The sequence below is a fragment of the Anguilla anguilla genome, chromosome 11 (genome assembly GCF_013347855.1).
Source record: "Anguilla anguilla isolate fAngAng1 chromosome 11, fAngAng1.pri, whole genome shotgun sequence".
Taxonomy (NCBI): Eukaryota; Metazoa; Chordata; class Actinopteri; order Anguilliformes; family Anguillidae; genus Anguilla; species Anguilla anguilla.
In genome coordinates, this window is record NC_049211.1 from 30022718 (window position 1) to 30050693 (window position 27976).

General features: G+C 41.5%; 1 protein-coding gene across 1 annotated transcript; it reads right to left on the bottom strand.

Annotated features, from left to right (window-relative positions):
- Positions 1 to 537: 537 nt before the first annotated feature.
- Positions 538 to 27898, bottom strand: c1qtnf12 (C1q and TNF related 12). Its single transcript, XM_035380817.1, has 8 exons — positions 27376 to 27898; positions 12936 to 13040; positions 12252 to 12363; positions 11574 to 11755; positions 7618 to 7726; positions 6709 to 6802; positions 2086 to 2164; positions 538 to 1749 (listed from the first exon to the last, which is right to left on the bottom strand). Exons 1-8 carry the CDS (start codon positions 27544 to 27546, stop codon positions 1651 to 1653), a joined length of 951 nt encoding a protein of 316 aa, XP_035236708.1. The 5' UTR covers positions 27547 to 27898; the 3' UTR covers positions 538 to 1650.
- Between the last annotated feature and the right edge of the window lie 78 nt (positions 27899 to 27976).

Sequence of the window (27976 nt, forward strand, 5' to 3'; positions counted from 1 at the left end):
TAGATAATTTTTGATCAACACAGAACTGCTTATTATGATGCATCATGATGTTTGAAAAGTGTATCAAAATGAAATGTAGGAGGTTTTATTTTTATTTATTTTCTTGTACCAATGATTACATTGAGCTTTCAGTTGAACTCATATTACTTTATTCATATAGAACTTTTTCAAACAAATCTGAAATAATAATTGCAAAAGAATACAATCCACATGCCGTTGATATTAAATTCATGTTAAAATGAGGGTATGGATATTTTGAAATATAAATAAAATAAGTGTCTTATGCTGTACTGATAAAATGTATATATCTGAAATATTGATCATAATTTATAACAACTTAAGAGACAATTTAACTTACAAAACACAAAACATAGTACTGGTTAAAAAAAAATACATATGAACAAATGAACAAAAATGGTCACTTGATCACTTAAAAGCCAAAGTAATTAATTTTCACTTTTTTTATTTTATTTATTTTAAATTGTACATTTAATCTGAAAAAGGTTAGCTCTGCAGTTCCGACCAGCTGTTTTTGAGGAGTATCGGTCACATGATATCACTGAGAAAGACACACATTTATATCTGATTCAGGGGGATCTGAATGGTCTGACATTTTCAGCATTAATGTTTGCTATTAGTGCCATCAGGCATTCTTGTTTGCACGAGAACCTAATTTGGTCACCATTTTGTTTTCCACTGGCAAATATCTCATTCACTTTCCAATTATGTTCTATATTTTTTCTGCTAGGAAGGTCAGAACATGCATTGAGCAAATTGTATATAATATTCAGTTTTTCAGTATGAATATTTAATTGTCTATTACTTTGGTCAAAACCAATATAAGCATATGCATTCTTGGTGTGTTTCATAAGATTCATGAGTATGAATACCGACCCTCTTTTATGATGCTCATTCTGTGCCTTCTGTCATTGGCTGTTTTCAACCTTGTGATGTCCAATGGCATTCATACATAAACCTATCCAATCCTGTACACTCACCAGCATACATATGAACACCAAAGAATGAATTAATTCATGAGACTGATATGGAGTTAAATTAGCAATAAATCAACAAACCGAATGAACTGAAAGAATGGCACTTCTCTTCTTTACAAGCCCCATTGTGAAAACTCTCAAACTGTTTGAAAAGCTGCATGAAGGTATTGACATCACTGCACACACAGACATCTCAGGCATGTAGAGAGTCTCTCTGTGGTTGGTAATATCATACACTGGGACAATATAGGAGTCAAACACCACGTTCTGCAGCATTGGTGTTTTAACAGGAAGCCAGTGGAACTTCACGTTGTGCAAAATGGATGCAGGAGGAGGGAAACAGCAGTGGGTGTCTTTTGTCTCCTATTCAGACAGTGAGGGAAGTCAATCAATCAGTGAAATTCTCAGCTTTCTTAGTCCACAGACAGGCAGTGTGTGAGGGGCACACACTCCTTCCAAAAGTTACCTCCACCCCTTTGAGGAAGCAGCTGTTGTCTGCAGGGACACCCATTTCCCATCTACCCCCGAGGATGAAGGGTGGCAGGGGGTGTAAAATCCAAAGAAACGCAAGCAGACCATATGCGTGACATCTCAGGTGGCACAGTCCCAGGTATGTACAGGAAAGGGGATGGGGACGGGTGGGACGGGGGCACAGCTATACACCCATCAGCATCCCCATGAAATCTGAGCCGTTCTGTATCGTGATGGACACTCCGGCTCCATTGTCCACGAATATGGAGGTGTACTGACCAACCTGGAGGATTGGGTGTGTGTGTGTGAGGAGGGGGGACAAAACATAACAGGAAATTAAACATTTGACAACAAAATTTTCATCACATAATAGACATTTTCCTTACAAATAACCCACGATATAAAGAAACGTTAAAAAAAATACACACAAAACCAACGTCTGCCTTTGTTCGACATTCGAAAGCAAGGTGACAGCATATCGGTTTACATGAAGAGATGGTACACAAAACATGTAAGACAATTTCAGCATAGGCTGAAGCTCTGCTAGGCTGTGGTCACTACTGGTACTTCTGCAGTCTGAATACTGTAATGGGTTAAAAACAAACAGCAATGAATTTACCTGCAGTTCCAGTAATCCGTGAACATACACTGTGAATATTTTGCTGTTGCTTTCCAACCCAACGATCACTTCTAAGGACCTGCAATGAAAACAAGATAAACAAGCAATTAAGTCTGGTTGTGGCTTGTTGTAGAATTTGCAGTGTTGGGAATGATCATATTCAGAGATAGCTGAAGAGGTATTTTGCCAGATGTCTGCTTGTCAAGAATCAATATTTGCATAGCCTGTTTTAAAATCTTTTTTAAACCACTATTTCTTTTGGACAGGATAATCAAGCAAACCATGCTTATTGGACATTGTAGTGGATGCCCATGATTCTACAGACATTTTTTGTCCTCCATTACATGTGTGCTGTATGGTACTTACAATTACAGGTTCATACCCATTTTAACTGTCCAAACAAAGTTTAACCCTGGATTTACATCTTTCAGTACATCGATTTAGCATGTAATTCAGACCCAAGTCAGGGCTAACCAGAAATGGCACTTCAAAAACATAAAAGCTGGGATGTATCCGACCTTATTTGCTGGAATGAGCACTTTGGGATGCAAAATGAGAGCCCTCAGTAGCAAGGTGTGTTTAATAAGGCAAATGCAGTCAGACACGTCTCTGACACCTACAATAACCATGTCCACATAGAACTTTCATAGTTCTACTTTCGAACACCTTTGCTCTTTGGAGGAGGAATATAGTTGCTCCCCCCCCCTCACGGGATGCAATCGCACCCCGTCTCGCATCTGGTTCCCCTTAACAAACGCGGCACCCCGCTCTCGTCGCGTGCTGCAGGTCAACGGCAACCAGGCGCGACGCTGCCCATTACAAGGGCCTGTCCCTCTCTGTTTTATAAGTATTTCAAATTTATGACCTTGAGTCCGAGACTTGGCCGTTTCAGCAAGCCGTGCCGACCAAAAGATTTGAAGGTCACTGTGGGTTTTACCCTGAGCAATTCCACAGTGGCTTAATTGGCCCAGTAATAATTAGAGGAAGACCTTTGATTCTGTCCAGACACCATAATGGTGAGTAATCAGCTTAGCCTACTAAATTAATGATGGAGAATTATCTCTGAAATATATTATCTTCTGTTGCTAGAAGGCTAAAACACACATTAATTGAAGGTTTTAATGAACAAGCTCATTAAGAGCCAGACTTACAAATGCAAATCCATCCTCCAAACAGAAAAGATAAATGTGAAAATGCAGAGGATTTAGATTATGCCACTTTTCACATCTGAACTAAAGCAACCAGTAGTTCAGCATTTCTCATGTTCTTTTATTTTGGTACAAACAAAATTCTCAGAGTTAAATAAACTGTAACACAATATAAATGAATGAAGAGGAACCAGTTGAGTTGATTTTACACTGAACGTTTTGCTGTGTGTCAAAATTAGTGCCGCTGCCTCTATACAGATCAGGTTATATATTGCCAGTTCATCATTTCAAAACAGTGCATTCTGCAAATATGGTGGGCTTGACAATATGCTCATTCTAGCAGTCTTCTCCATTAATCTGTGTCCTATTATTCCCAGAACTAACAATCCTGTCGCGGTCAGTCCAGTGAAACTGTAGCTATATGGCAGCAGATCAATAGCCGGGAAACCACAGGGAGCCTATAGCATGGGGCATCAGGAGAAACGGGACCGTAGGGGATTTTAAAAAAACAACCAGAACTCCCAACGCCCTTTCTGGGCAAACGTCTGACCCAGATCAGGAGACCGCTTTACAGGGTCAAGCACAGTCTCCGTGGCAACCCGTCCGCACTGCGACCCGTCGGCACGGCGACCCTCTTTCCGTTCCAGCGGAGACCGCTGGCTCCCGATCGGTGTTTGCCTTCTTTTTAACCGCCATCTCAGACAAATTCACTTCACATTCTTGACATTTTAAAGTGTCGGAGAGTGCGGCTGGCTTGGAGCTCAGACAGGAAAGTTAAAATAAATGCTTTTCTTTCTCTTTTTTTTTGCGGTGTAACTCACTTCTCTTCTTGACCCCAGCTCTTAAGCGTGGAGTCTTTAAAATTGCTCTTGTATAAGTTTTCTTTTCCGAGAAGTCATGGCCGGCCTTCTTTCACCATGAATTAAAATGTGAGAACTCCAGGAGTTCACGCTGTGACATGTTTGCGGCACGGTGACAAAGTTGAGAACATCTCCAGTTTGATGTTCACAACATTGCAGGCAACAGCTGTCTGGATGAGTCTAACCTGTCATAGAAGGACCGTTTCAAAGAAAGCCAGACTGTGGAATAATACCCATATTGGAAAAAACTGAATCAGAGTGACAGTATTTGGCTGTTTTTGCTTATTGGTTTAACCTGAATTTCTGATGAATGTTTAAAGAAAGTGCAGCACTATCACATGTACTGTACATACACATGTGGAAAACATAGTATGCTGAGGTATACTTCAAGTATACCATTTTATACACATATTAAATTTTAAACAAAACTGTTTCTTCACATGGATATAGCTGGCCTGGTTTAGGTGATTTCTCAACAGTGCCCCTGTCCTCTTTGTGTGGAGAAATGAGCTGCAGGCCTTAATGAAATGGATCAGTGTTTAAACGGTGGTTGACATTTACAAGTATTTATGAGCTGTAAAGACATTGTCTGTCATACCTTGTGTGGAAAAAGTTAGGCATTTCCTGTGTAAAACTCCAAGCAGGTCTTTAAAAGGAAGTATTCTCTCACCCCAGGATTTGTTCCTGTCGCCTCGGTAACCTTTACAGCCCCACCTTTAACCTGTGGGGAGTCACACTTCCACCAGGGGCACAGGCCAGAGTGGCACAAACCATTTAGCAGATTTGTCGGGGGGGGGGTTATTAATTGATTCAGTTAATATATTGGTTTTGTATTAGTGTCCATTCAACACAACATTTTGTGGATGTTCAGTTATGATTATTTCTAACATGTTGGCAATTAAATTTAATAAAATCCATTCTTAGTTGCTAAAATAATTGCTAATTGGTTCCACATGACTAATTCACAGAGAGGCTAAAAGTATCATTCAGAATCTGAATATTAACATAAGCTTTTTTTTATTAAATACTTGTCTAAGGCAATCACTGATGGACATGACAAAGTAAAGGATGTGGGTTTATGGAAATGCTTTTATATTCTGCTTTTCTATTCCAAAGAAATGTGGAAAATTATTTAGGCTTCTGGCTTCCCTACCATAAAACTGCCATCCGTTAAAATGCTTTTTGTGCTACTAGGAAAACAAAACTTACATTGGGTGGAAAATTTTATGATCACTTTAAGGGGTATGATTGTTTTCACAGCATTTGTGATAAATCCTATTCAAATGACTTATAATCAATTGAATCTGTTTGGCTGGGCCCTTGAGATTTTGCATTGTTGGGTGTGCTGGCATAAACATATATTTTATAAATAAAAATAATCATTATTATTCTTCCATACAAACTGCTGTGCAGTGAACACTACAGACGGATACATGCATATACATCGAGTGTGACCAGAAAAAAACAAAACATAATGATTTAGGATCGATTTATAAATTCATCATTTTTTGTCTCCATTTTCTTCTGTGTATTTCCAAGCTTGCAATATATATAGTTGGCCTGATCCTGGCTTGGTATACGTGCACTTAACTAGTGTTTCTACACAAGTTAAGCAATTTTTTTTCCTCACGTGTATCCTGGCTGGAGTTAATTTAATGTGAATAGTGGAGGACTTGGGGTCACTACAATACTAAATGCAATACTGAGAAAAGTGACTCTACCCATTTCATTTTATGGCAAATTAGCTCTTTATAATGTTCAAATGACTAATATAGGGTATAAACAGTATCTGAAAAAATAGAATGCTAAATGGCCACAAAATTAAATTGGTTGAATCAGTTTAATCAATATTGCATGCAAAACCATATTGTCTACTTGGGAAAAATCAATGTAGCTGTAATTCCATATGCTAGCCGGTTTGCCCTATTTATTACACTTTATCATGCAAGCAAAAGCTGTGTGTCTCAAGCCAGGATTCACATAACTCATAATTCAATGAGACACACCTTATTTTAAGTGAGACTCCACCCCAAGTGCACATCTATCATATCCCCACTTAATCCACCCAAGCCAGGATGTATGCAAGGGGAAAAAAACATGATACATGCATGAAAAGTCAAGTTAAGCATGTATATCTCAAGCCAAGATTGGGCTTCATATGCTGCAGCTGAACCTTAAAAGCTTTTTTCAAGCTAAAGTTACTACTTTTGCCAATAATTTCTTATTTCTTCAGCAGAGAGATGATACAATGTGCTTGCCATTTTCAAATTTAGTATAGGCATTTCAATATTACTGTCATAACAACAGAATATTTAAATGAGAGTGCCTGAAATTTTCAATGGTGATAGTTTGAAATGTCAGTGCCTTATTATTCCTGATTATATTTCTAACTACCTAATGCATTTCTAGAAATGGAGATTAATACTCATCATTTCCTGAATACAAATAAGAGTTATTTAAGATAATATTAGTCTCAACTTGAGAAGGAATACAATCATTTATTTCTGAGCAGAGAACTGGTGGACTGCAGTCTGAGCTCTCCCCTGTTGTCAGTGTTGGGTCCCGTGTAAATGCCACATCGTGTAACATGCGGCAGCGTGTGAGAAGATGCTCACGTGTATCGGTGGCACTGCGACTCGATGCAGATCAGAACTCGCACGTTGTCTCGGGCTCTCAGAGGACTCTTGCTTTTCTTCACTTCGCTGTGGTCTGTGGAGAGCACAAGGAACCACAACACTAATTAGTCCATTACTCAAGAAAATACAGTGCCCCCCTGGAGCAGGATATCTGAGGGACAACGCTCCAGTTTATTCAGGCTTGCTTCCCAGAGCTGCGGTCAACAAGGCAGACATACAGTGAGCTCCATAATGCTTGGGGCAAAGGCATGGCCACGGCAATCACCCAATCTGAATCTAATTGAACACGTGTTTCATATGCAGAATTTTGCATAATTTTACACTCTGGGTTCGGTGAATGTTTTACCCACTTGGGCTACATGTTTGCTGTCAGGGCCAGATTAAGGGAGCCCTGGGGCTAAGACAACCTTTGAATGTTCCCGGTTGAAGAAGGCACCGCCACAGTCCTTCAGCTGAGTGAAAACTAGTCATCTCTCTTTATTAGTACAGACATTTTGGATCTCAAAAAATAATTACTTTTAAATGGCCTTGCAACGAAAGTAACCCAAAGTATAGACCCAGCTGTGATTATTTTTTCAACGTGAGAGTAATCCAAAACCAGTGAATCTGCCACACACAAACAGTTTACATTTCCACTGGCTCCTATTTACTAAGTGTTGCCATAGCGACACCAGTGGACCATATTAATGGCGTCCTAAGAATCATACAACCTTGTAACTCCTAAATTCAAAATCCCCACCTGAGATCCCAAATATTAAAAAATATTTATAAACATCTAAATTTTCTTAACATTTAAAGTCCCATTTAGTTTTTTTAACTGTTATTCCATCATTGTACACTTTGTTTTTCCTTTAATTTTATTTAAAAAGATTTTTTTAAAGTTATTACCAATATGAACGTTGGCAGAAAACTGGTAGATGCCGGTGACTGGAGCAGTGAATCGGCCGGTGGACTGGTCCATTCCTGTTCCTCGAAGAAAGGCACCCTTAGCTGGAGGCTAAAAATGCTACATTTATTAGTTTAAATAAAAACAGTTTCTACTCTCCACAAATGCCACATCAAATAATTTTTTTCACAGGCTTTGAACATCAGGGGAACATTAGAATGTTCTGGATCCTCATCCTTCGAGCAGTGACAAGCAGTTTCTGTAAAACATTCACAGTCAGTGCAGCCGATTCACACCCAAATGACTGCTTGTGGTCCATCCAACCTTTCAAACAAACAGATTAAATACAATTTTCCATCTGACACTATAAACTGTTGCCTGACATTAAATATAAAGCAAAGGACCCAGTCTATGTTAAAAAGAAAAAAAAAACACAGTATGAGTGACGATTAACATGAGTCTTGATGTTTAACTATACAGGAAGATTACAGCATTTGAGGGAATGGGATGAAACAGAACCCAGATTAAGCTAAATAAGTTGCATGATTGCACTTTCATAAAAAGCTGCTGTGTTGATTCTGCTCCATCTGGTGAGATTTCTCTGCCATGTCGCCACTCTCAAAGCAAAAATGCGAGACTGAAGCCCGATGGCTGATTTATTGTAAATTCGCGGTCGCGTTGTGTATAAAGAAGAACATGTGGCTGCCGTGTGGTCTGGAGGGTACTCCAACGGTTGCAGGTTTGAGTCACAGGTGGGGCAATGTATTTGTGCCCATGAGAACTCTGCTTGACCTGACTTTCTCTAGAACTGAATAATATGTCAAACGTGAGGCATCTGCTCAGTAAAAAAGAAATGTAATGTAAGCCATGTCTAATGTCACACTCTGTTGTAGTCTCTGTACTTTTTGACCTGCTACCCTTTCTTTTAAAAGGGTTTTTCCATTACTGGAGCCTTTCTGTCTTTCTGTCAATAATGCTGCATCTACGTCAGCCTCCTTTCTGTTGTTTTCCCCCGCAATTCTCTGCCCTCTTACCATTAAACCTACACAAACTTCTCCTCCTTGTCTGTACCTTAAAGCAGGGATTTTCATCTATGTTCCTGGAGAGCTGCATGGTCAGCTGGTTTTATTGTTAATTGTTGGTAATTAATTGATCAGGTAAAGCAGTCCATTACACAGTTAACTCACCTCACCTGCTTTATTGGGCCAGAATTTGTTGCTGACATTAAGGTGAAAACAACCCCTGCAGCCTGCCAGGACCAGTAATGAAGATCACTAGCTTAGAGACCCTCTGCAACAAAGGAGACTCTTCAGCTTTTCTTCTGGTTTCTTCAGCAAGACTCTGCATCATTGCCCAAACTTCAAACCCTTGCCTTTACTTCTCAACCCTCTCCCTCCTCCTCCTCGCCACTGCCCTGTCTGCCGATGGTTTTGTGTACCACTTCAGGGAGGAGACCTACCTAAATGTGTACCCCAAGGCTCCATACTTAGCACCATCCGATTTTCCCTTTATAAGTAATCTTTATTACTCTCTTTCACTGCACCCAACACTCAGGCCTCACTTCACATCTCAGCCTGCCTGAAGAGCATCTCAGGCTGGATGGCAGAGCAGCCCATCACTGGATCAGCCAGTGGCAGATGGGCGCCCACTCTATAGCCAGGTTCCAACCCATTGTTTTTCTCAACACCGTTTTTCGTTCTACTGGGGGGACAAAAAATCTCAATTACATATGTTGAAAAAGAACTGAACCCACCTATGAAGTAACATCAAACAACAAAGCTCAGAAGAAACCAGTCTATCAGTCTATCTACTACTCTTGTGCAGTTTTAGTGAGGAATATAAAGTAGCTCCAATCCTGAAGTTATTTGAGTTCAACCAGGGAAGGAGAGTGGATCAGTAAGCTTACTGAGGGCCAGATGTTGAGTCTCTCAGGATTTCTGTGTGGCATACTATGTGTCTGTGTGTGTGTGTCTGTGTGTGCGCGCGTATGTGCGTTTCATCCATGCGTGTGTGGGTGTGTGTGTGTGCGTGTGTACTGTATGTGTGTGCGTCACAGGATCTCTAATTAGATACACCCAGCTGTGCAGGGCCATCTGGGGCATGTAGACCATAATTACAGCAGCATTGAGGATTAAGCACACACATGAATATACACAAACATGTGCATACAGATACCAGCACGCGCAATTACATACATGCTAACATGTAAACACACATGCCAGCACACAGTGTGTCAAGGAGTTCTAAAACATCAAATTCACAACTGCCTCTGTACAGTTTTGTCATTTCTCTTTTTCTCTTCTCACTTCTATATCACTTTTGAGCTGCAGTAGCATCACTGGAAAGAGATGCATCGCTGGAAAGAGATTACAAAATTAGCCAGACCCAATTATGAAATGGAGGTGAATCTGCCAAAACAAACAGAGACTTTTACAGTAGAACTATGTTTGTCTAGCCTGACCTCAAGGCTGAGGAGGGTTTTTGTGCAAAGCCCAGTCCGCTCATTAGCGCGAAAGATTTACAGCCCTGAGATAACTCTGTTATCACGGGTCACTTTCACTCAGTGCCTCAGAAGAAAGTAGACAAGCCAAGCAGCCCTCTCTGTGGGCCCTGCTCCTCTGCAGGGGAATGGACGATTGAGTTAGCGTGAATAAAGTTAGCCTCAGTGCTTTCCTGACTCAAGGCAGTTAACCAACCGGTCCAAATACAGCAACGGTGCTGTATTTTTCTGTGAATACCAAAAGCAGTCACTGCTTATTCTCCTGGTCCTCTTTAGCAGTTTTAGAAAAGTTAATGATGCTACTTCAGTGTCCAATGCTGCAATGCCTCCTGCTGAGGTCTGGCCCAGCCCAGCATCAAACGGAAGGCCATAGAGGGATTTCTAAGCAAAGAAGACTTTTTATTTTGCTCTGAGATACATGGAGCCAGAGAAGACTTTTTTTTACACGAAAACATGGAGTTACTGTATATGGTATCAGTCCTTGGTGTTTTTCAGGAGTCTGGCTTCCAACGGTCGAATCTGTTGGACCTGAGCCACGATCAGCCGTGGACGTCTCAGGGAAAGCCAAGTCCAAATAATACAAAACACATCAAAGTGCAATTTTGGCTCAAGTGTGATACTGAGACAATAAGGGGTCAAGAATTATACACACAAACACACACACAGTACAGTTTGTTCTTTGGTTAGTTCATGCGTAAAACAAAACTCTAAAGGGTTTTGAATATCATGAAAATTTCACAAAAGTGTAAAACAAAGTTTACTAAAAAATTTGTGTGAAAGTGGATGTTCTTTTTAAACTACATGCATGAATAAATATTACGATAAGCCGAGGCAGCATTGTGGATTTGCGTTTTTCTTTGGACAGAACATCAAAACAAGATCTTTGGACCGCAGTGCACAGCAGCTTTTTGATATTGTACTGATGTTTATTGGAGACACATTATCCCATTCTCTGGCTAAAATCGACTTTTATTAAACTTTTGGTTTATGTAAGAGTCTTAGCACCCTGTGCCGCCTCCCCCTCAGAATGTCGCAGGACCCATTTGTTCCACTAGAGCGTGCGGTTTCAAATTGGCTCTATTTTTACTGCTTTTACCGAGCATTCCAGCTCATACACAGAGCACCTTTTGTGCGGTGCAGAGGAAACTGGCGCTGAGCGTTTGGGAGCGGGATGCTTGTCAGGATGGAACTCGCTCTGGCGAGGTGCCCTTGTCACTCTCCTGAAAAGATTCTCAGGCCTGCAGTCACACAATTTCTCCTTGCCATGCGTGTCATGATGCACAGGGAGAGGAAGTGAGTGGCCATGTTTGGAAGTGGCTCTGGCTTCTCTTTTTGATTATTTATTGTAGGAATTAGGGTAGCCTGGGCTGACTGTATCACCAGAGTCCTTCCTGACAGTCCCACTAAGGAGGATGACAGTGCGGAACATCCTATTATACATCAGAGGAGAAGACTTACGGTCTGAAAGTTCTGCAGCTCCATCAGGGTTTTCTTGTCCACGACGACAGGCCCCTTCAGCCTGCAGTGGAAGGCCTCCTCTATCCTCCGGTAGGAGGTCATGCTTTCCAGAGTGATGAGAGCAGGGGCCAGGGCGCTGGGGTTGGCCTGCTTATCCAATGCTGCTCTTCTCTCCGTTGCCTCTAGTGGAGAGGAGGACACAAAGCACTCAACCCTTCAACCACTTTACCAGAACACTTAGCCCTTTGACCAATTTAGCAGAAAACTCAACCCTTCAACTGCTTTACCAGAGCACTTAACCCTTCATACCTTTCCAGGAAACACTCAACCCATCAATCAAACCAAGCAGCATTGTGAAATAGAGTAGTCATCTGGGCACGAGATTCATGAGCTGAGGGTCTTATTTTTGTGTCCTGGTTGCTGTATCTTCAACCCTATGTGCAGCTGTATAAATGTCCCTCCCATGCATAAGCACTGTTTATAATCCTCAATACACAAGATGTATCATATGCTATAAGGGCACTGTGTGATATACGTGCATGAATTTTGGATATGAAAATGGTGACTTCTAGAATATCTGCTGGATTGCCCTCTCTTAAGATTCTGTCACTGCCAGATTTCCATGTAACTAATAACTAGTTATAAGGCACTTGATGCTAAAGAGTGATGAAATCTTACCTTTGATCATTTCCTTGAATTCCTGGAGCAGGACCTCTTGGGTAATCTCTGCCCCGGGGGACCCTGGGGGCCCTTGTGGCCCTGGGGGTCCAGGGGGACCTGGGGGCCCTGGCTAGAAAAACCAAAACAGCAATCACTGATGGTCAGTATTTCAGAAATCACTGATGGTCAGTATTTCAGAAATCACTGACGGTCAGTATTTCATAAATCACTGACGGTCAGTATTTCATAAATCACTGATGGTCAGTATTTCAACAATCACTGGTGGTCAGTATTTCAACAATCTCTCATGGTCAGTATATTTCAAATACATGTGTGCATTTCATACATTCAACTGGTTTCCTGGCCTATGCTTGGATGATTTACGCGTCTGTACAACTGAAAAGCAACCTATACCTCCAATATTTTGATTGCATGATGAAGATTTCCTTGGCAGTTTCTGCTATGTGAGGCATATGAAGACCTTTTTTAAAAAGTGAATATAAGGTTTACACTCTCTCACATCAACCAGTGTGAAAATTTAGAAGTATATTAAAATCAAGATTTTCATGTTGGCCATATCAGCCAAACCAAAAAAAAAACATGATCAGTATTGGAAACAATAAATGAATACATTAAAAGGGATTTGCTAAACTGAATTTCTATCTGAGTGATCTCCACTAAAACTTTAGTAGTGGCATTTACCAGTGGTCTTTTTCTCTTGCGACACTTCCCGGGAAAGTTGCCCACAGGCCTCTTCACAAAATCCATCCATGATCCAAAGGGATCCACTCGTGTGTTCTCCGGAAGCTGTTCAGATTCAAAAAACAAATCACATTATACCTCGAACATACAGTACCATATCCCAGAAACATCACGATTTTCAAATTCTGACTTGTACGATACATAGGATACTACAGTATGTGTTACAGAAGGCTTCTCTAACTAAACAATTCTTCTAACATTCATTCTGGGAAAGCATTTGGAAAACCTGTTTTTTTAATTTGTCTTTGGTTGAATTTAATAAGAGCATCAAGAACACATTGATCCATAACCTTAAAATTTTATATATGAGATCATGTGCATCGAAATCCTCTTAGCAAAATTAAAGAACTCCATAAAGTGTTGGCTGTGTAGCAATAAATAGATTCATATAGATTTATATAATTTCACTTCCTCCTGATTTTTTTTATTAAGGTTTTATTATACTGTATGCTGTCAAATACTGAAGCTATAACAGCAGGCATTTCTGTTCACATCTCAACACAAATTCAGTCATATGCAGAAATAGTTTATTTATTATAAAAGCAGACCTACTGTATCCTCATTTACCTGTATCTCAGTTACAGTCAGCCTTTGAGAAAAGTGCTAATTGAAAGATTCATTAGATATTTGAGTCTGAAGTCATCCACCCACATGCCCTCAATGCAAAGTATTGTAACTACGTAACCAAATACAGTGAGTCATAACCCCAGCTTACAAACCATCGCTGGAAAAACTTGCCTAAAGATACTATTAAATGGTGCCAGACACCATGGCAGGTTACGCTATGTTCCCTCTCTCTGTCTCTCCTTCTCTCCCTCCCTCCCTCCCTCCGCCCTTAGAAAGGTAATGGGCTGATTCTGTCTTGCATACCTTGCATTGCCAAACCCATGCTGTCACTTTTTAATGTCTCCCCGCCCCAATATTTTTTTTTCCCCTCTTTCTCGAAACAGTGTGCTGAAAGATGTTTCTTGATGGTTCTGTGAGGTGCTGTGTCAAAACTCATTTGCCCAATGGGGTAATTGGAAAATAAACATGCTTTCACAAGTCCTTCTCTTTAACCGCATGTGAAATTTTTCCATTAACATCGTACAATTCCAAGAAGTGTGACTGCACAGTGCACTATGCGAGAGCTAACATTCACCTACATCTCACTGGAGTCTGTAAATTACCACCCGCCCAGGGTGCATTCTGGGATTTGGAGTTACGATTAACCTGCCCAACTAGCTAAAGTCTGGTTAATCCACAAAGAAAAAACAATTTTAATGCGCTTCATTGTTTATATATCTTTCCAGGCTCATCCTCCATAGCGCATCTGTCTCTTCCAGAGCAATGCTCAGTATATTCCAGACAATACAGTGTCTCTGTCTCTGATTGTCTTGGACTGCACCTCATTGGTTCTTTGCAGCAAAGTGGTAAAATAGCAGTAATCAGTGTTTGTTTAAAAAAATATTCTTTAGTAATTACAGACATGACATACTTTCAGAGAATCATTCTCTGGCATCTGTCCCATCCAATTTATCACAGGGTAGTGAATTTAAGCAAGTGGTGTGTTTTGTTACTTCTTACAGACAAATTTCTTTCACTTCATTGTCTGCCAAACTCAAATGTTTAGCATAAAGACAGAAAGAATGCAATACATGTCTACATTTGTAAATGATAGCTAAGGACAACAGTCACTGTGGTTAGACTTAACAGAGGCCTCAGTATTTTAACCTGTCTTGTCTTTCACCATAAGTGAGCAATTTTCATCTTTTGATTGACTGCAAAAGATGAACTTCAAATGTCTCTTAATGTCACGGTATTCATGATGGTATCAAATTGTTTGTCTGCACAGTGTCAACATGCCAAATGGATCCTCTCACCAGCACTCTAATATAGCTGTTAAACTTCTGCTATATTTTTACTGTCCATTACATTTGCAGAACACCTCATCGTTTGGTCACAAATTAGAGGAACAAGCATGCAAAATGTTTCCTCTGGTTCATTCTGCATGATTAAAGCCTATGCACTCAATCAATTCCGTAGATAAGTTTCTTTAGTACTTGAGCATTTAAATACCATAATATACACTACATTGGTAATTCTCTGAGAAAATTTGAACATCTACTTGTCTACTTGAGTAGGATGATTGGACTGAGTCAACTCTTCTCGGAAAACGCAGCTGCAGAGTAATGGTATGGCTGCCGAGTAAATACACGTCAGAATGCCAGATCGTAAAACGTGTGCTTATGAATCAACCTGATAGTATTGCCTCGCAATTCCACGCCCTTCGCTTAATTTTGGTGAAAAGCAAGAGGGCGCAAATTCCAACGACCACAAAAATAGTTAGAATCCTGCCTGGTTCCGTCCCCGACTGTCAAGTGACTGCGGTTCAGATACAAGCAGTGATAAGGAGGAGCCGCGGAGGTGAGCAGACCGAAATGGAATTTGTTTAGGTTTTGGCAGAGAGACGAGGCTCACTTATCAGCTAAACTAACATGCCTCTTTCTTCGCAGAGGCTTACCGCTGTCAAAGGCAACAAAGTAACCCCTTGTTTGTCTTTTCAATTCAGCCGGCATAAAGGGATTCTGTGCTTGTGTCTCTAGTACCGTTTCTATTTTTTTCCGCGACTGAAGACAAAATAAACAACTTAACTGATGCTCTGTGTCTTTCGTGCTGGATGTCTGTGTGTTTTTGCTGCGCTTGATAAAGCTTCAGGGAAGATAGAGGGCAGACGGCTAGTGTCTGGCCAGAGATATGGTTACTGTACGGCGTAATCCTGTACATCTCTCCCACGCGTTCCGTGAGACTTACATGTTTTTCAGTATTTTATGGTCCACTGGATTTTTCCTCTAATCACAGCTCATGTACTATAGTCCACTAAATGGATGTAAGAAAACATTTCCTTACGGGACTGCGAGACAGTTTTGTGTGCCTGATGTAACATCTCAGCAGAAGGTGCTGATAGCCATTTGTGAAGACATTGAATGTCCACAAAATTGCAGCTACGTATATTGTTTGACAACCATTTCTGTTTCCTTGGCCCATAACTGATGAAGAACCTTTGAATGCAACTTGATGTAGTCTCTTTTTAGCATTAGAGTGGCTGTGTCATATCCAAATTCAAGATGTCATATCTGACCCACATCTCACAAACTATACAAAGTTCCTTCCATGGCATTGTTCAAGGGCAAATACTGATATTAATTCCTTGTTGAACAAACAGGGAAAAACGGTTTATTTAAAAGACTGATCAACTCTGCAGGGTCTTCTTTACCAGAAAAATGCAAAGTCATTTACCTGTCTAGGGTTTCTGTTGATAGTTGGACAGGCATAGAGCCAGATTTTGGTGAGCTTGACTTCTATGCCCCACAACTATAAAAAAAATACTACAAGGACCTTCTCACATGACAACAGCCAGCCCTTATGCAGGGCTCATTGTCATTTTTCACAGTTAGGTCATAGCTGTCTTCCCGGGAAATTGCCTACCTCTATAAAAAACGAATGTTGCAACGTTTCTGCCAGGAAAGAAGCTACTCTTTTTTGTTCTTTTTTCATATAGTTCATGGCACGCCATCATAATTAAATGATTAGCAATCTGTCTCAGAGGATTTTCTCTGGCATGACAGGGTTGTGGCAGGCTTTGCTCAAACAGTAAATAAAATGCAACAGCAACAGTATTTTCACTCCTTTTCAAAGAAATAGCAATGATGAATTACCATTCCAAAAAAGTACCAAACATAAAGGATAAAAAAAGAGTTTAGCAGATCACTCATAAATCACATCAAGAATATGTTCAAGGGAGAAAGAGTAGGCTATACTGATAAGCACAGAAAAGGTCATGGAAATTTCTGTTATTTAATGGAATGTGTGTTTCACAGAATGTGTGTGTGTGCATATGCGCGTGTGTGTGTGTGTCTGTGTCTGTGTTTGTGTGTGCATGTGTGTGTCTTTGTGTGCGTGTGCGCATGTCTGTGTGTGTCTGTGTTTGGGTGTGGATATGAATGTGCATGTGTGTGGCTGTGTATGTGTGTATATGTGTTTGTGCACACCTGTATTTCATATTGACGACCACTACTTTGATTCACCTGACAGCATACCACACCATACTGTCTGCCAGTCTGTCAGCCTGTCAGATGTTTACAATCGTGATCGACTTCATCGCAAATCTCATACTCCGTTGTCGATTCAAACTTTCACCCATCATTTGTTTCTGATGCATTGCTGTGTGGTGCACAGGAAGCAGTTACACCAATCAATGAAACACCTCCCTGTCAATCAGAAATAAACAGGTGTAGGCACACCCACCAGCTGACTACCATATGCAGTCTATGGCATTATTTTATGAGTAATGGGTTGAATAAGTGGGGATGGGGCTTATATATACCCCAATTGCAGAAGGTGGACCAGCTCTACTTTGATTAACAGCTCATTTAAAATAAAAATACACTGGGGGGAGATTGTTTTAAGATGTTAAAAGACGTTACTGTCTCCAGTGGAGAGAGTAAAAGCATCAGGTGCATCCCGAAGCTGTGTGAATAATTTGGACTAAAGGGTCATGGAAAGAATACAGAGTTCTTGAAGCTTTCAGTTATGTTTGTGTTGTATGCTGTTTCCGTATTATGATACCAGAAACTCTTTGTCAAGCAGTTATACAGTATTTTATATCTCTGAATATGAGGCCCTTATATATGTGTTATTACATGATAATTACTGTGCTATATGCAGTGTAACCACAACATTGATAAAATATGGTTACACTATGGGTGGACAGTTGCTGATGTTGAATAAAGCAACATTTATTTTTAAAACCAACTGGAAATGACACCACTCCCACTACCCCTCTATCCTCATCTCTTTCCATGGCTTTCGAAGAGTTATTGCAGCTTCCAGGTCAAGGCTCTGGTATAACAGCCCAAAGTAGGTTTCCTTCTCATCTTCAGTAGACCCAAAGCCTGGTTCAGATCAAACCTGGTAACGGCAGCCAAATCAAGAATGACAAGTTTTCCAAAGGTTTGAATGTAACACAGTCCACATCAAAGCTATTTTTAGCAAACAAAATCACTGTTTCCATAACAGTGAGTTATGTGTTGGTCAAATGGCTTTGTCTTGTCTTTAACTCTCGATTCAAAATTTGACATGTCGAATCCTGGGGGTTACAAAAGACGGTCTAAAATGTTAATAGTTAGCTAAATTTATTTTGAAGACATTCTAAAAGCATCTTGTCAGCTTGTCAACTGTTTCATCTGAATCGACTGGTCTAGCAGTGCCTGTGAAGTGGCAGAATGTGCAAACTGCTATCGGGGCTGTGGAGTGAGTTTTCCAGCTCAGTCAGGGGAGCAGGAAGTACAGAATTCTAGCGAGAACACTTCTCTGTCGGCACAAAAGCTGTAGACAGCGAAGTGTGCAGGTGAATTCAGAGTGCGATCCGGTGATGTGGAACTTTCCCCCCCATTATGTGTTATTTTTACCCGGGCAGGGTGTGCTGCCTTGGCAGCTACCCATGCACGGGTGAATGCATCTAATGCAGGACTATTACGAACAGAACCCACTGGCACAGGAAGGAGAACTCTTCTGCATCCCAAGTGTCAGAGAACCCCATTCTGTTCCCTCTGGATGCATCTCACGGATTTTAGTCTTCCAACTGTCAACGAGATTACTCAAGGGAAATCCAAACTGCAAATCCCAAAATCATCGCATTGTTCACAATGCTACTCATTATTTTTCAGCCCCCCCCCCCCCACTCTTTGCCTGCTAGATGAATGAAAGAATTGTAAAAACAAGTCATGTCACTATGGCACCATGTCACAAATCCATGTAAAGTGTGTCAACAGAGCAGTTCTGAACAATGCTGCATTGTGAACTCACTGTTCCACTCAACAGTTACGTGTTTTCAGGGCAAAATATACCCTGAGCTCTGGAAGAAATGACGTGGTTGAAAAAATAACCATCTAGTACGTCTGAAGAAGAGCAGTCGTTGTCTAAGTGATGATGGTATGTGTCCACCAAGTAGAGCTTTTGAAGGCTCAAACAGAGAAGATTTTTATTTTCAGTTGCAAGCAGGCATTACAGTTCCCCCACCCAAAACACTTTCTCTTAAGCTCTCTGTTTTTGCCAAGTCTTTAAAGCTAAAAAAAGAGACAAACATTGGCATGTTGACAGAGAACATAGACGTAGCGCCAGAAAGGCCACCCTGAGAGACCACCAGTCACCGAGGTGAGATTTTGATGGACTGGTAACCGATTGCTTTCTTACTTACACATTGTTGACAAGGTGCTTAGTCATTTATATATTGATGGGAACATTCAGAGCATTAATGTTGATATCATAACTGAAGTTTGAAAGAGATATGGCCACTGAGGCATTCTTATCTGTCAATGAAGGGATTTGTGGCCGCACTGCATATTACAGTATTGTAAGATTTCATGTGCTCTGATCTGTATTCATCAATAAGAAAGTGAATGCACAGATGTACATAGCTGTGTATTATACAGTAGATGCACAGTGCTGTATATCATACATCCACAGATCCTCACACCATTCACTTTTTCATTCATTCTTTTCTATGTGCGGTGAAGCAGCCACAGAATTAACATTGCTTGAATATTTATGCGTACGTGAAATGCACATTCTTTTCTAGTAAAGACACGCAGAGAGATTAAGTCATAAACTCTTATGAAATCTCTCGGGGATTATCCGGCCTTCCCCTCCTCATAAAACGTCAAAAAGCTAAAAAAAAAAGTATATATATATATATATAAAAAAACAGATCGTCCTATCACAGCTGCTCCGTGTACAAATTATAGTCTACAGATTGAAAGGGAGGTGCTATCTCCTGTGTCTGTGGTAGGTGAGATGGTTAAAAAGAACATCCTGATCTTCTTTTATTTTCAGATCGAGCCACAATCTCAAAACCATCGTTCTTGGGTTGGACAAAAAAGCACATAATACCTGAGCCTCATATGAACAGTCTTTGCATTTCGATGGTTCAGAACTGCGTGTGGAATTATAATGCCCAGGTTTCATTTAAATTTTACTGACAATGCTGTATATGTAAAGGGCATCAAATCTGTCCATTACTGAGGGAGATTGAAAAGGCAATCAATAGAGTTTTCCTTGGAATCTTGGAATCAGTGCTACAACACATTTCAGAATATTTTCAAAACTAACTTGAAATTCTGCTATCCGACAAACTGAGATAATCAAAACAAACTTGATGTTGTTCATCAGTCAATAGGAACGTTCAGTACGCTGTGTCCAGGCTTAAGACGACGCACCGAATAGAAACTGAGTAGTTTTTCCAAGCACTTGAGTAGGTTTCTAAAGCTGTGCTTTTCTAAGAATAACACACTTGGTGGAAAACAGAGGGGGGGGAGATCCTCAATGGAAGCCGGAAGAGAAAACCCAGTTTACTGCAATGTGCGCTAAATGTAAATTTGCTTTCATTTGCATTAAGTATAAGGTACAACTGCAGGGAATTCGAACAGCGACACCGAACTAAGCTCGGATTCCTTTCAAAGTGCACTGTTAGCTTAAATAAACAGTAATTTGGAGATGGGTACCAGACATTTAATCTGGATATGATTAATTCCCCACCCCAGAGTATTCCCCCTGCATTCAGATGGATTTCCAAGCCCTAGAACTCTCCTGTAAAATGATTCTGCTCTGCAGTGCAGTCCGAATATCAGTCTTAGTTTAAAGTACAGGACCAGCACATGATAGGAATCAAATTAGATCATGGCAGCAGTCAGTAGTTATTAAAATGAAAATGGATCATAGATCATATTGAATAGACATATACACCTGAACCTGGAATTTTTTGTTTATGTGTCATGCCTATGAAAGAGTTAGAGTGGGAGCTTCGATGAGACAAATTTCCCCCCGTATCATTTAATATCTGATGCTGTGGATGAGTTTGATCAATTTTGCCTTACAGCAGGCAACAGTGTAAAATACACATTTGGAGGATATTAGGCTGCTGGAGTTCTGGTTTAATCACAATATAATGAGACATAAATCTTTCTCTTTTGGAGCAAGATGTTTTATTTATGATGCTCAGGTAAAATGTGTAAGATCCAGTTTTGCACATATGCTTAAGTACTCAGAATTCCTCCTAGACCAGACAGGCTTGTTGCTATGCCAATTCAAATGTCCCTCTGCCTGTTTCCTGCTGCAGCCATCCTCGTCCTGGTAACAGGCTTGCACGTGCGCAGTTCTCTCCAGCGCCTCCACCCACTGACACCATCGTACCCATGCCCTCAGCAAACCCACAGGGTCCCTCAAGACTGTCCCGCAACACCTCAGACAGCGAGCTCAGTGCACGAGCCAGCGTTCTGGGCCATTAGTCACTTTGGGGGGGGGGGGGGGGGGGGTGACAATTAATCATTGCCCAGAGGTTTGGTTAGACAGCCTTAAACACAGACTGTACCCACAGTCATTTTCAAAACAATTTGAAAGAGAGAGCTCAAATGGCATTTAAAAACATTTTTTTATGGAACTTCTGTCTGTTATAACCCAGAGGTTCAGGCGCGTAAATGTTATACGTATTTGACCGCATACTCAGACATCACGCTCAGCATGTCCCAATCCAAACCGTCAAGGCCAAAAACTGTTTGAAATGCCACTGGAAATCATTCTTACTGCAAACGCGCTGGTGCTATGCCGAATAGCATGCCCACGTGGAATCTGTCCACCATGCCACTTTAAATCAAGCAAACGTGTTGTCTGTAAATTTGTTTAAAATGAGTGTCACGCCTCAGATAAAAGCCACCGCCTGCAGGGAGAGGGGTGGATCAGTTAGAGCACGCAACGCGGTTTCAGTAAAATCGCAAGTGAGTTTATCTAATGCGCTTTAAGAGTTTGCTGTTGTACTTAATGTTCTATAAGAGTTGGCTGACGTAGAGCCGTTTCTGTCGGGTTAGGTGCGTCCCATGCCAAACCGCACACCTCTGTCTTTCCACTCGCCGTCCACGTGAGAATTGTTGCAGGAGTCTCGCTTGATGGATGGAAGTAGACGCTTGAGTCCTTGCCAAAGCTCAATGAACTCATCATCTTCTGTTTCTGCCTGGGAGTTTCCATCATGCCTTTTGCAGTTCTATTATTTACTGTAAAATAATCTTCTGGAACAGTAGTGTGAATCCCTCCCACCAGCTTGGCTAATGAAAGCAGATATCAAACATGACTCTGGCAAACATTTAGCGGCTGACTTTCTTCTCAAAATGCCAATTATAATTGTTTCTGTTATAGACACAATTTAAAATCTCAGCTCTCAAGCCAGTATATGATTTCACTGCACACATGCTAAATTGCTGAAAGAAACACAGAAAATGAAAAGCGGGCGTCATTGAGGCTAAGTGGGGTTACAGTCGTACTGCATACTGTAGGTTTTTTGGAGGGAACCGGTACTGAGCTAGCAGATTTTGTTTGTTCAAGGTTGCAGGGTGGGGATGAGGCTCACTGACTGGGAGCAAGGCAGATAATCTTATAAAATAATCTATAAAACTGTTTATAATGTTTATAATGTCCACTTTTCCGATTTTTCTGATGGAGGTCTCATCTAAGCAGAGAAATAATGTTATATAATAATGCAGCCCTTAGGCTGGAAACATACTCTGTGTATGCAAACGCGGACACTTCGAGCTATGCAAAGTTGATTTCACGCGTAGTTGCATTCTAAAATGTGTCACCTGAAATTCTTAACACAACGCAAGAGTGAACTGCAGGGTCAAGAATCGCAGCAAGGGGCACTATAGCGGCCAACAGCAAGATGAAGCCGTCTTCTTAGATTTTTGCTGTATTCTGCTCAGTCTTTCACAACTGTCCTGGATCACCTTCTTGAGGTGTTGAGTTTATTAGCTCCAAAGGGACATAAGAATGCACATTGAATATGTACAACCAAGATGCACATTTGCAGTATGTTTGCCCAGTGTTGTCATTTGCGTTCATGTATATATGTGAGGTATGTTTCCGGCCTTCCCCTCCATCCTCATCCACCTTCAAAATCTAATTCCCCAAAACCAACCTTAAGATCAATCACCAAGGGCCATATTTACAAAGGATTTTTGTGGATCTTTTATAGATGCTAACAAGACAAAAAGCGTTTGTTCATATTTACTAAGCTGCCGCACCAAGGTTTGTGCCGGTAGAATGAGAGAAAAGCAGCATTCCGAAAATGTGCATGTTTGGTCTAATGGGGCATTCTGATTTTGGATCGCAAAAATATGAGAGGTGAGAAGTGAAATTTATGCATATTACCTGCTACAGCTGATTTATCATGGCTGGTGGCTGTTGCAGCAAAGGTAATTGCATCAGTTTTTTAATGTCGGTGAAAAGCAGGTGTAAACTTCTTTCTGGCACAATGCCATTCTTAGGAGGCAGCTGCCATTCTTTCAGCATAGTACATTGAAAGGAGAGAGTCTTTCTAAATTGTGTATCGCTTTTTGGCATGTCAGAGGAGAATGTGAGAATAACCTACAGGCTCCCAAGTCATGCCATATTCAAGTTACTTAGCTTGAAGATGATCTGGAGCCAACTACAAAACACCATGCCACCTCTGCAGTGACAAAACTCCTTTCCACACTGCATTTCCTGGCTTCTGGGTCATTTCAGGCTCTGTTTTCAAATGCACTGTCGTTGATGCTGAAAGCTATACTGCGTAGAATGTCCAGTCACATCACATTTCCGAATAATCGAGAGGCCCTTCTAGAAACCAAAAAGGGATTTTATACCTTTACTTATTTCCCAAATGTGCTAGGTGCAATTGACTGCACACATGTTCAACTGATACCAACATCAGCAAATGAGCATGTGTACAGAAACAGAAAGCACACACATTCTATCAATGTCCAGGTTGTGTTTGACTACAGGAATGTCATCACAAACATGGTTGTGAATGCACACGTGACTCCTTCATCTTTAGGAACAGTTGCCTGTTCGAGAAGTTGAAAGACGGTAATGGAGCTAATTGGCTATTTGGTATGAAATAAAACGTGACATATATTGAAACTGTTCTGAAGTTTTTACTAATGAGACATGTTGACATTCTCACTGCACATTTACAGGGAACAATGCTTATCCAATGCTGACACCTGTCCAAACCTCAACTTCACCCCGAGGGAGTGGTACAAGGAGGCGCACATCTGCACCAGAAATGGCAGAATGGTAGTTTTTAAGAACCAATTTGGTTGTCTGGACTGTACTGGTGGAGCCCTTTTGCACAGCCCAGAGAAAGTGGCGTGGGTGTTTGTGGTCTGCTGTATGCTCCATAATACTGTGGTGCGTAACAGAAGGGCAGAGGAACTGTTTGAAGTGGAGAGAGAGGCTCCTGAACCTGTGTGAATGGGGGATTGGAGACAGAAGCCTGTAGAAGTTATTCACAATTTTTTCTCATGAGCATTGTTAGAGTTTTCACCAAAAGTAATTTTAAATGGATAGTTCACCTAAATGGCATACTTTTATAATAATTTTTAATGGGCAGTAGTTTCCATGAAGTAGCCCTTCTGCTTCTGCTACTACACTGCAGCTAATAATGGACAACAGGCTCCAATTCCACTATTAGCTGCAGCATAGCAGGAGAAGCAGAAGAGCCTGTTTGTGGAAGCTACTACTTCCATACAACTAATACAGAATTATGCAATTTGGGTGAACCATCCCTTTAATTAAGGATCTTATTATGTGCCATCTTTTCTTTGGTTACCTGATGTCTTTCCATTGTTTTTTAAACTCAATTATCGATATTTTTACTTCACTGACAATATGTAATATGTTAGCCTCATGTGATTTCCTCCCGTACAGTTTTTTTTTCCCCCCGCTGGAACAACATGCTTCTTAAATACTGCGCTCATTTACATAACCAGTCTTAGTAAATACCCCGCCAAATTGAAAACATGCGGCGATGCAGAATTTTGCAGCCCTGACGGTAATTTTGGGCATGCTGGGTAAATGTGGCCCCAAGTCTTGAGCGGAGGTGACGTTATTTGGCAGTGACGCTGTGGAATAACACAGGGGCTTCAAAGCGATTATGTCATTAGCTTCGGGCCGCAGGCGATGAGAAGAAAAGAAGAAAAGTGTGTTTGGGGGGGATGGGGGGGGGAGCAGGGGGGCTAATCCTCATCAAAGTGTCCTCTTTCAGGACCCCGGCTAAAAAGCTTTTGTGAAGGGTTCGCCCAGCCTGCCGCACCAGTTTTTTTTTTTTCGGGGCCACACCGCCCCTATCGGATGTCCCAGACATGGCGGAGACAGGCTTGACCCTTGACTGACAGAATCAATGGGCTGGGAACCACATCGCCCCAAGTCCTAAATTTTCCCAGGAATGACATCATGGCAGGCTGCCTGCTCTGGAGGCCGGGTTGTTGTTGAGGGACAGGAAGGCAGCCCCTGCGCATGAGGCAAAGAGGGGGTGCCTTTTTTGACTGTGCTCTGGCCCCTTAGTGGTGGAATGCCCTCACAACGACAGCCGAGACAAACTGAAAACATGTTCTGAAACTGAATCGTGGTGCATCAAACCAAGAATGAACACTGAGCATTAATTTTGGGTTGAATAACCCTACTTATGCTACATCTGACGTGAACACAAATCACTGATCTTAAAGCCTTTTATCTTCAATATTCCTCCTGAACCCACTGTGGGGCTCAACACCATGCTGTATGTTTATGTAATGACTGCTATACAGCTGTGACAGAAATTGGTGTGGTTTATGCTCTGAATGGGGAAAACACTGAGTCACTGGGGAATGGCAGGGCAATGGGTGGGCTTTAAGACAAAGCAAATCTCCCAATGGGAAGTCCAGACAGGTATTATTAAGGAAATCAATAAAAACCTATGGCACATGTTGTTTACTCCAAAATCTAAGTCTGGGATTCAATCAACATTTGTCCTTGAAGGAGGTTGTGAAGTAAAACAATTATGGATTTTAATCGTCAGTTATGAATGTTTAATTGTCAAAATGGACAAACGTTGAGACCGGTGAATTATAATAATTTTACTACACACTGTGGTCTATTTTGGTTTTGTGAAAACCCAACACATTTTAAAACACAAATAATTAAATTAAAAAATTGGTTTCAAACATAATTGCTGGGGCACTTATAAACACAGCACAATCCCCAAAAAGTCTTTGGAATGCCCATTTAAAACTGCTGACAATGGATGTGCAGAATCAATAAAGTTTCCAGGACTATGGAAGAAGAACAGCCACACAGATCCTCCCGCTTTTTAACCTGACGTCCTCTCGTGCCAATGGAAATTCGCATTCCATACATTCTACAAGCAGCCATCCATTCAACCGCCTGCGAGTTTGAGCCCTGATCCCGCCCACTGCAGCTTGACCCAGTGCCTTCCAGTGTGGTCAACCACACTGTGATGCTGTCAGAGTAGGTCAATGTGAGGATTTCCGACCCCCCAGGGACACACATGCACACCGCAAGCAAGGCTTTCGAGCAGAGACCAAATCGACATGTTCAGCTGAAAGCCGTCTCCCCCCCCTTGCCTCCGCACTTCAGATTACAGTGGACATAAACTTCCACATGGCTGTGATCCAAAGCACATTTCAAGCCTTTGGTTTTCAAATCCTGGTGCTAAAACTGTCAAGCATGTGTAAGCAGATGTCACTGTCGCCCCAAAGACTTATTAGGCAGATTTGCACAGACACACAACTTCAATTCAAAGGCAACTGGAACATCAGACATTAGCAAAAACAGTTTTATGATGAGAAAATATCACTTGGAGACTATTTATTTAGAATTAAGTAAATAGTAAATTATTTCTCTAAACTGTAATGTTATGAAAAAGAAAAGGTACAGTGTGTGACTGTTTTTAAAATCAATGTTACTGCAATTTTTCAAAGATTTTGTTTTCATGCGATTGTGTTTCGTAAAATAAAATTCGCTCTTTTAGAGGAGATTCCCTGATTCTAGAACTATAATGTCTGCATTGTTTCTGTATTCAATTACAGAATACAAAAAGCACATACTCTTGATAAACTGAATGATACCCACAAGAAAATAAAAGGTGCTCTTCAAGGTGCGTGAAATTCTACAATCAGTCCCTGAAGCAGAACATTGTAATAAACTGGAGGTCACATGATTTAGCAACTGGACTGCAGCAGGTGCTTCTGAGGAAAAGTGACCAGGCAGTTGGCTGCTGTTGAGGTGATGGCATCTCAGATTGAGTTTAAGAGGAAGTTCACTCTGTGGTGTGGAATACATGATCACAAACACCCACTTTTAAGGTGCACGCACACATTTCACACTCTAATGAAGACGCCTTACCAGCACATCACTGTTAGCATACACATTTCATATATTTGCTCCTAATGAGGATCCCATGTGTGTAGTTGGAGGAAAGGAGTGACGATGGAGGAATTAGAAAGCATAGAGGGAAGGGTGGAGGCGGCAGGGTTACCTTGGTGCTCCCGGTGACCTCCTCGCTGTTGAAGGCGGTGGTGTTGTACACCTCCGTGTGCTGGGGGGGCACCTCCTTCGGCTTCTTCCTCTCCTTCCTGCTGTCCACCTCCTCCAGGAGGCACTGAGTCCAGAACACGGCGACCGCCACGGCCAGCGGCCAGGCCCTCATCTTCAGCCGCGAGGAGTGCGCCAAAAAAGTCTTTTAAAAAGGAAAAGCGAAGTCCCCTGTTTCCCAATGTTGGGGTCACTGGCTGCTCAGCGAGAGGTCCAGAGCCAATGCCAGCAGGTTGAGAAGGAGAGATGGGGGGCGTCAAAGCGCTCTGGGGAGTCTTTCTGTTGCTGCTGTTGCCCTGATAGTCTCCAGACCGGTGGTTTCCCGGACCACTGATCTACAGCCAGCAAGCTGGGCGGCTTACTCAGCTATGAAATGTGTCAAGCGTAGCAGTCCAGGGGAATGACAGATCGGCGCATATCTGACAGCAAATAAACCCATTAGTGAGATTTTTCACGCTTCCTGCTCCGTGGGGGGGTGGGGGGGGGGGTGGGGGTGGGGGTTGGGGGTCAGGCGGGAGGGGGCATGACAGGGGAGAGAGGAAGGG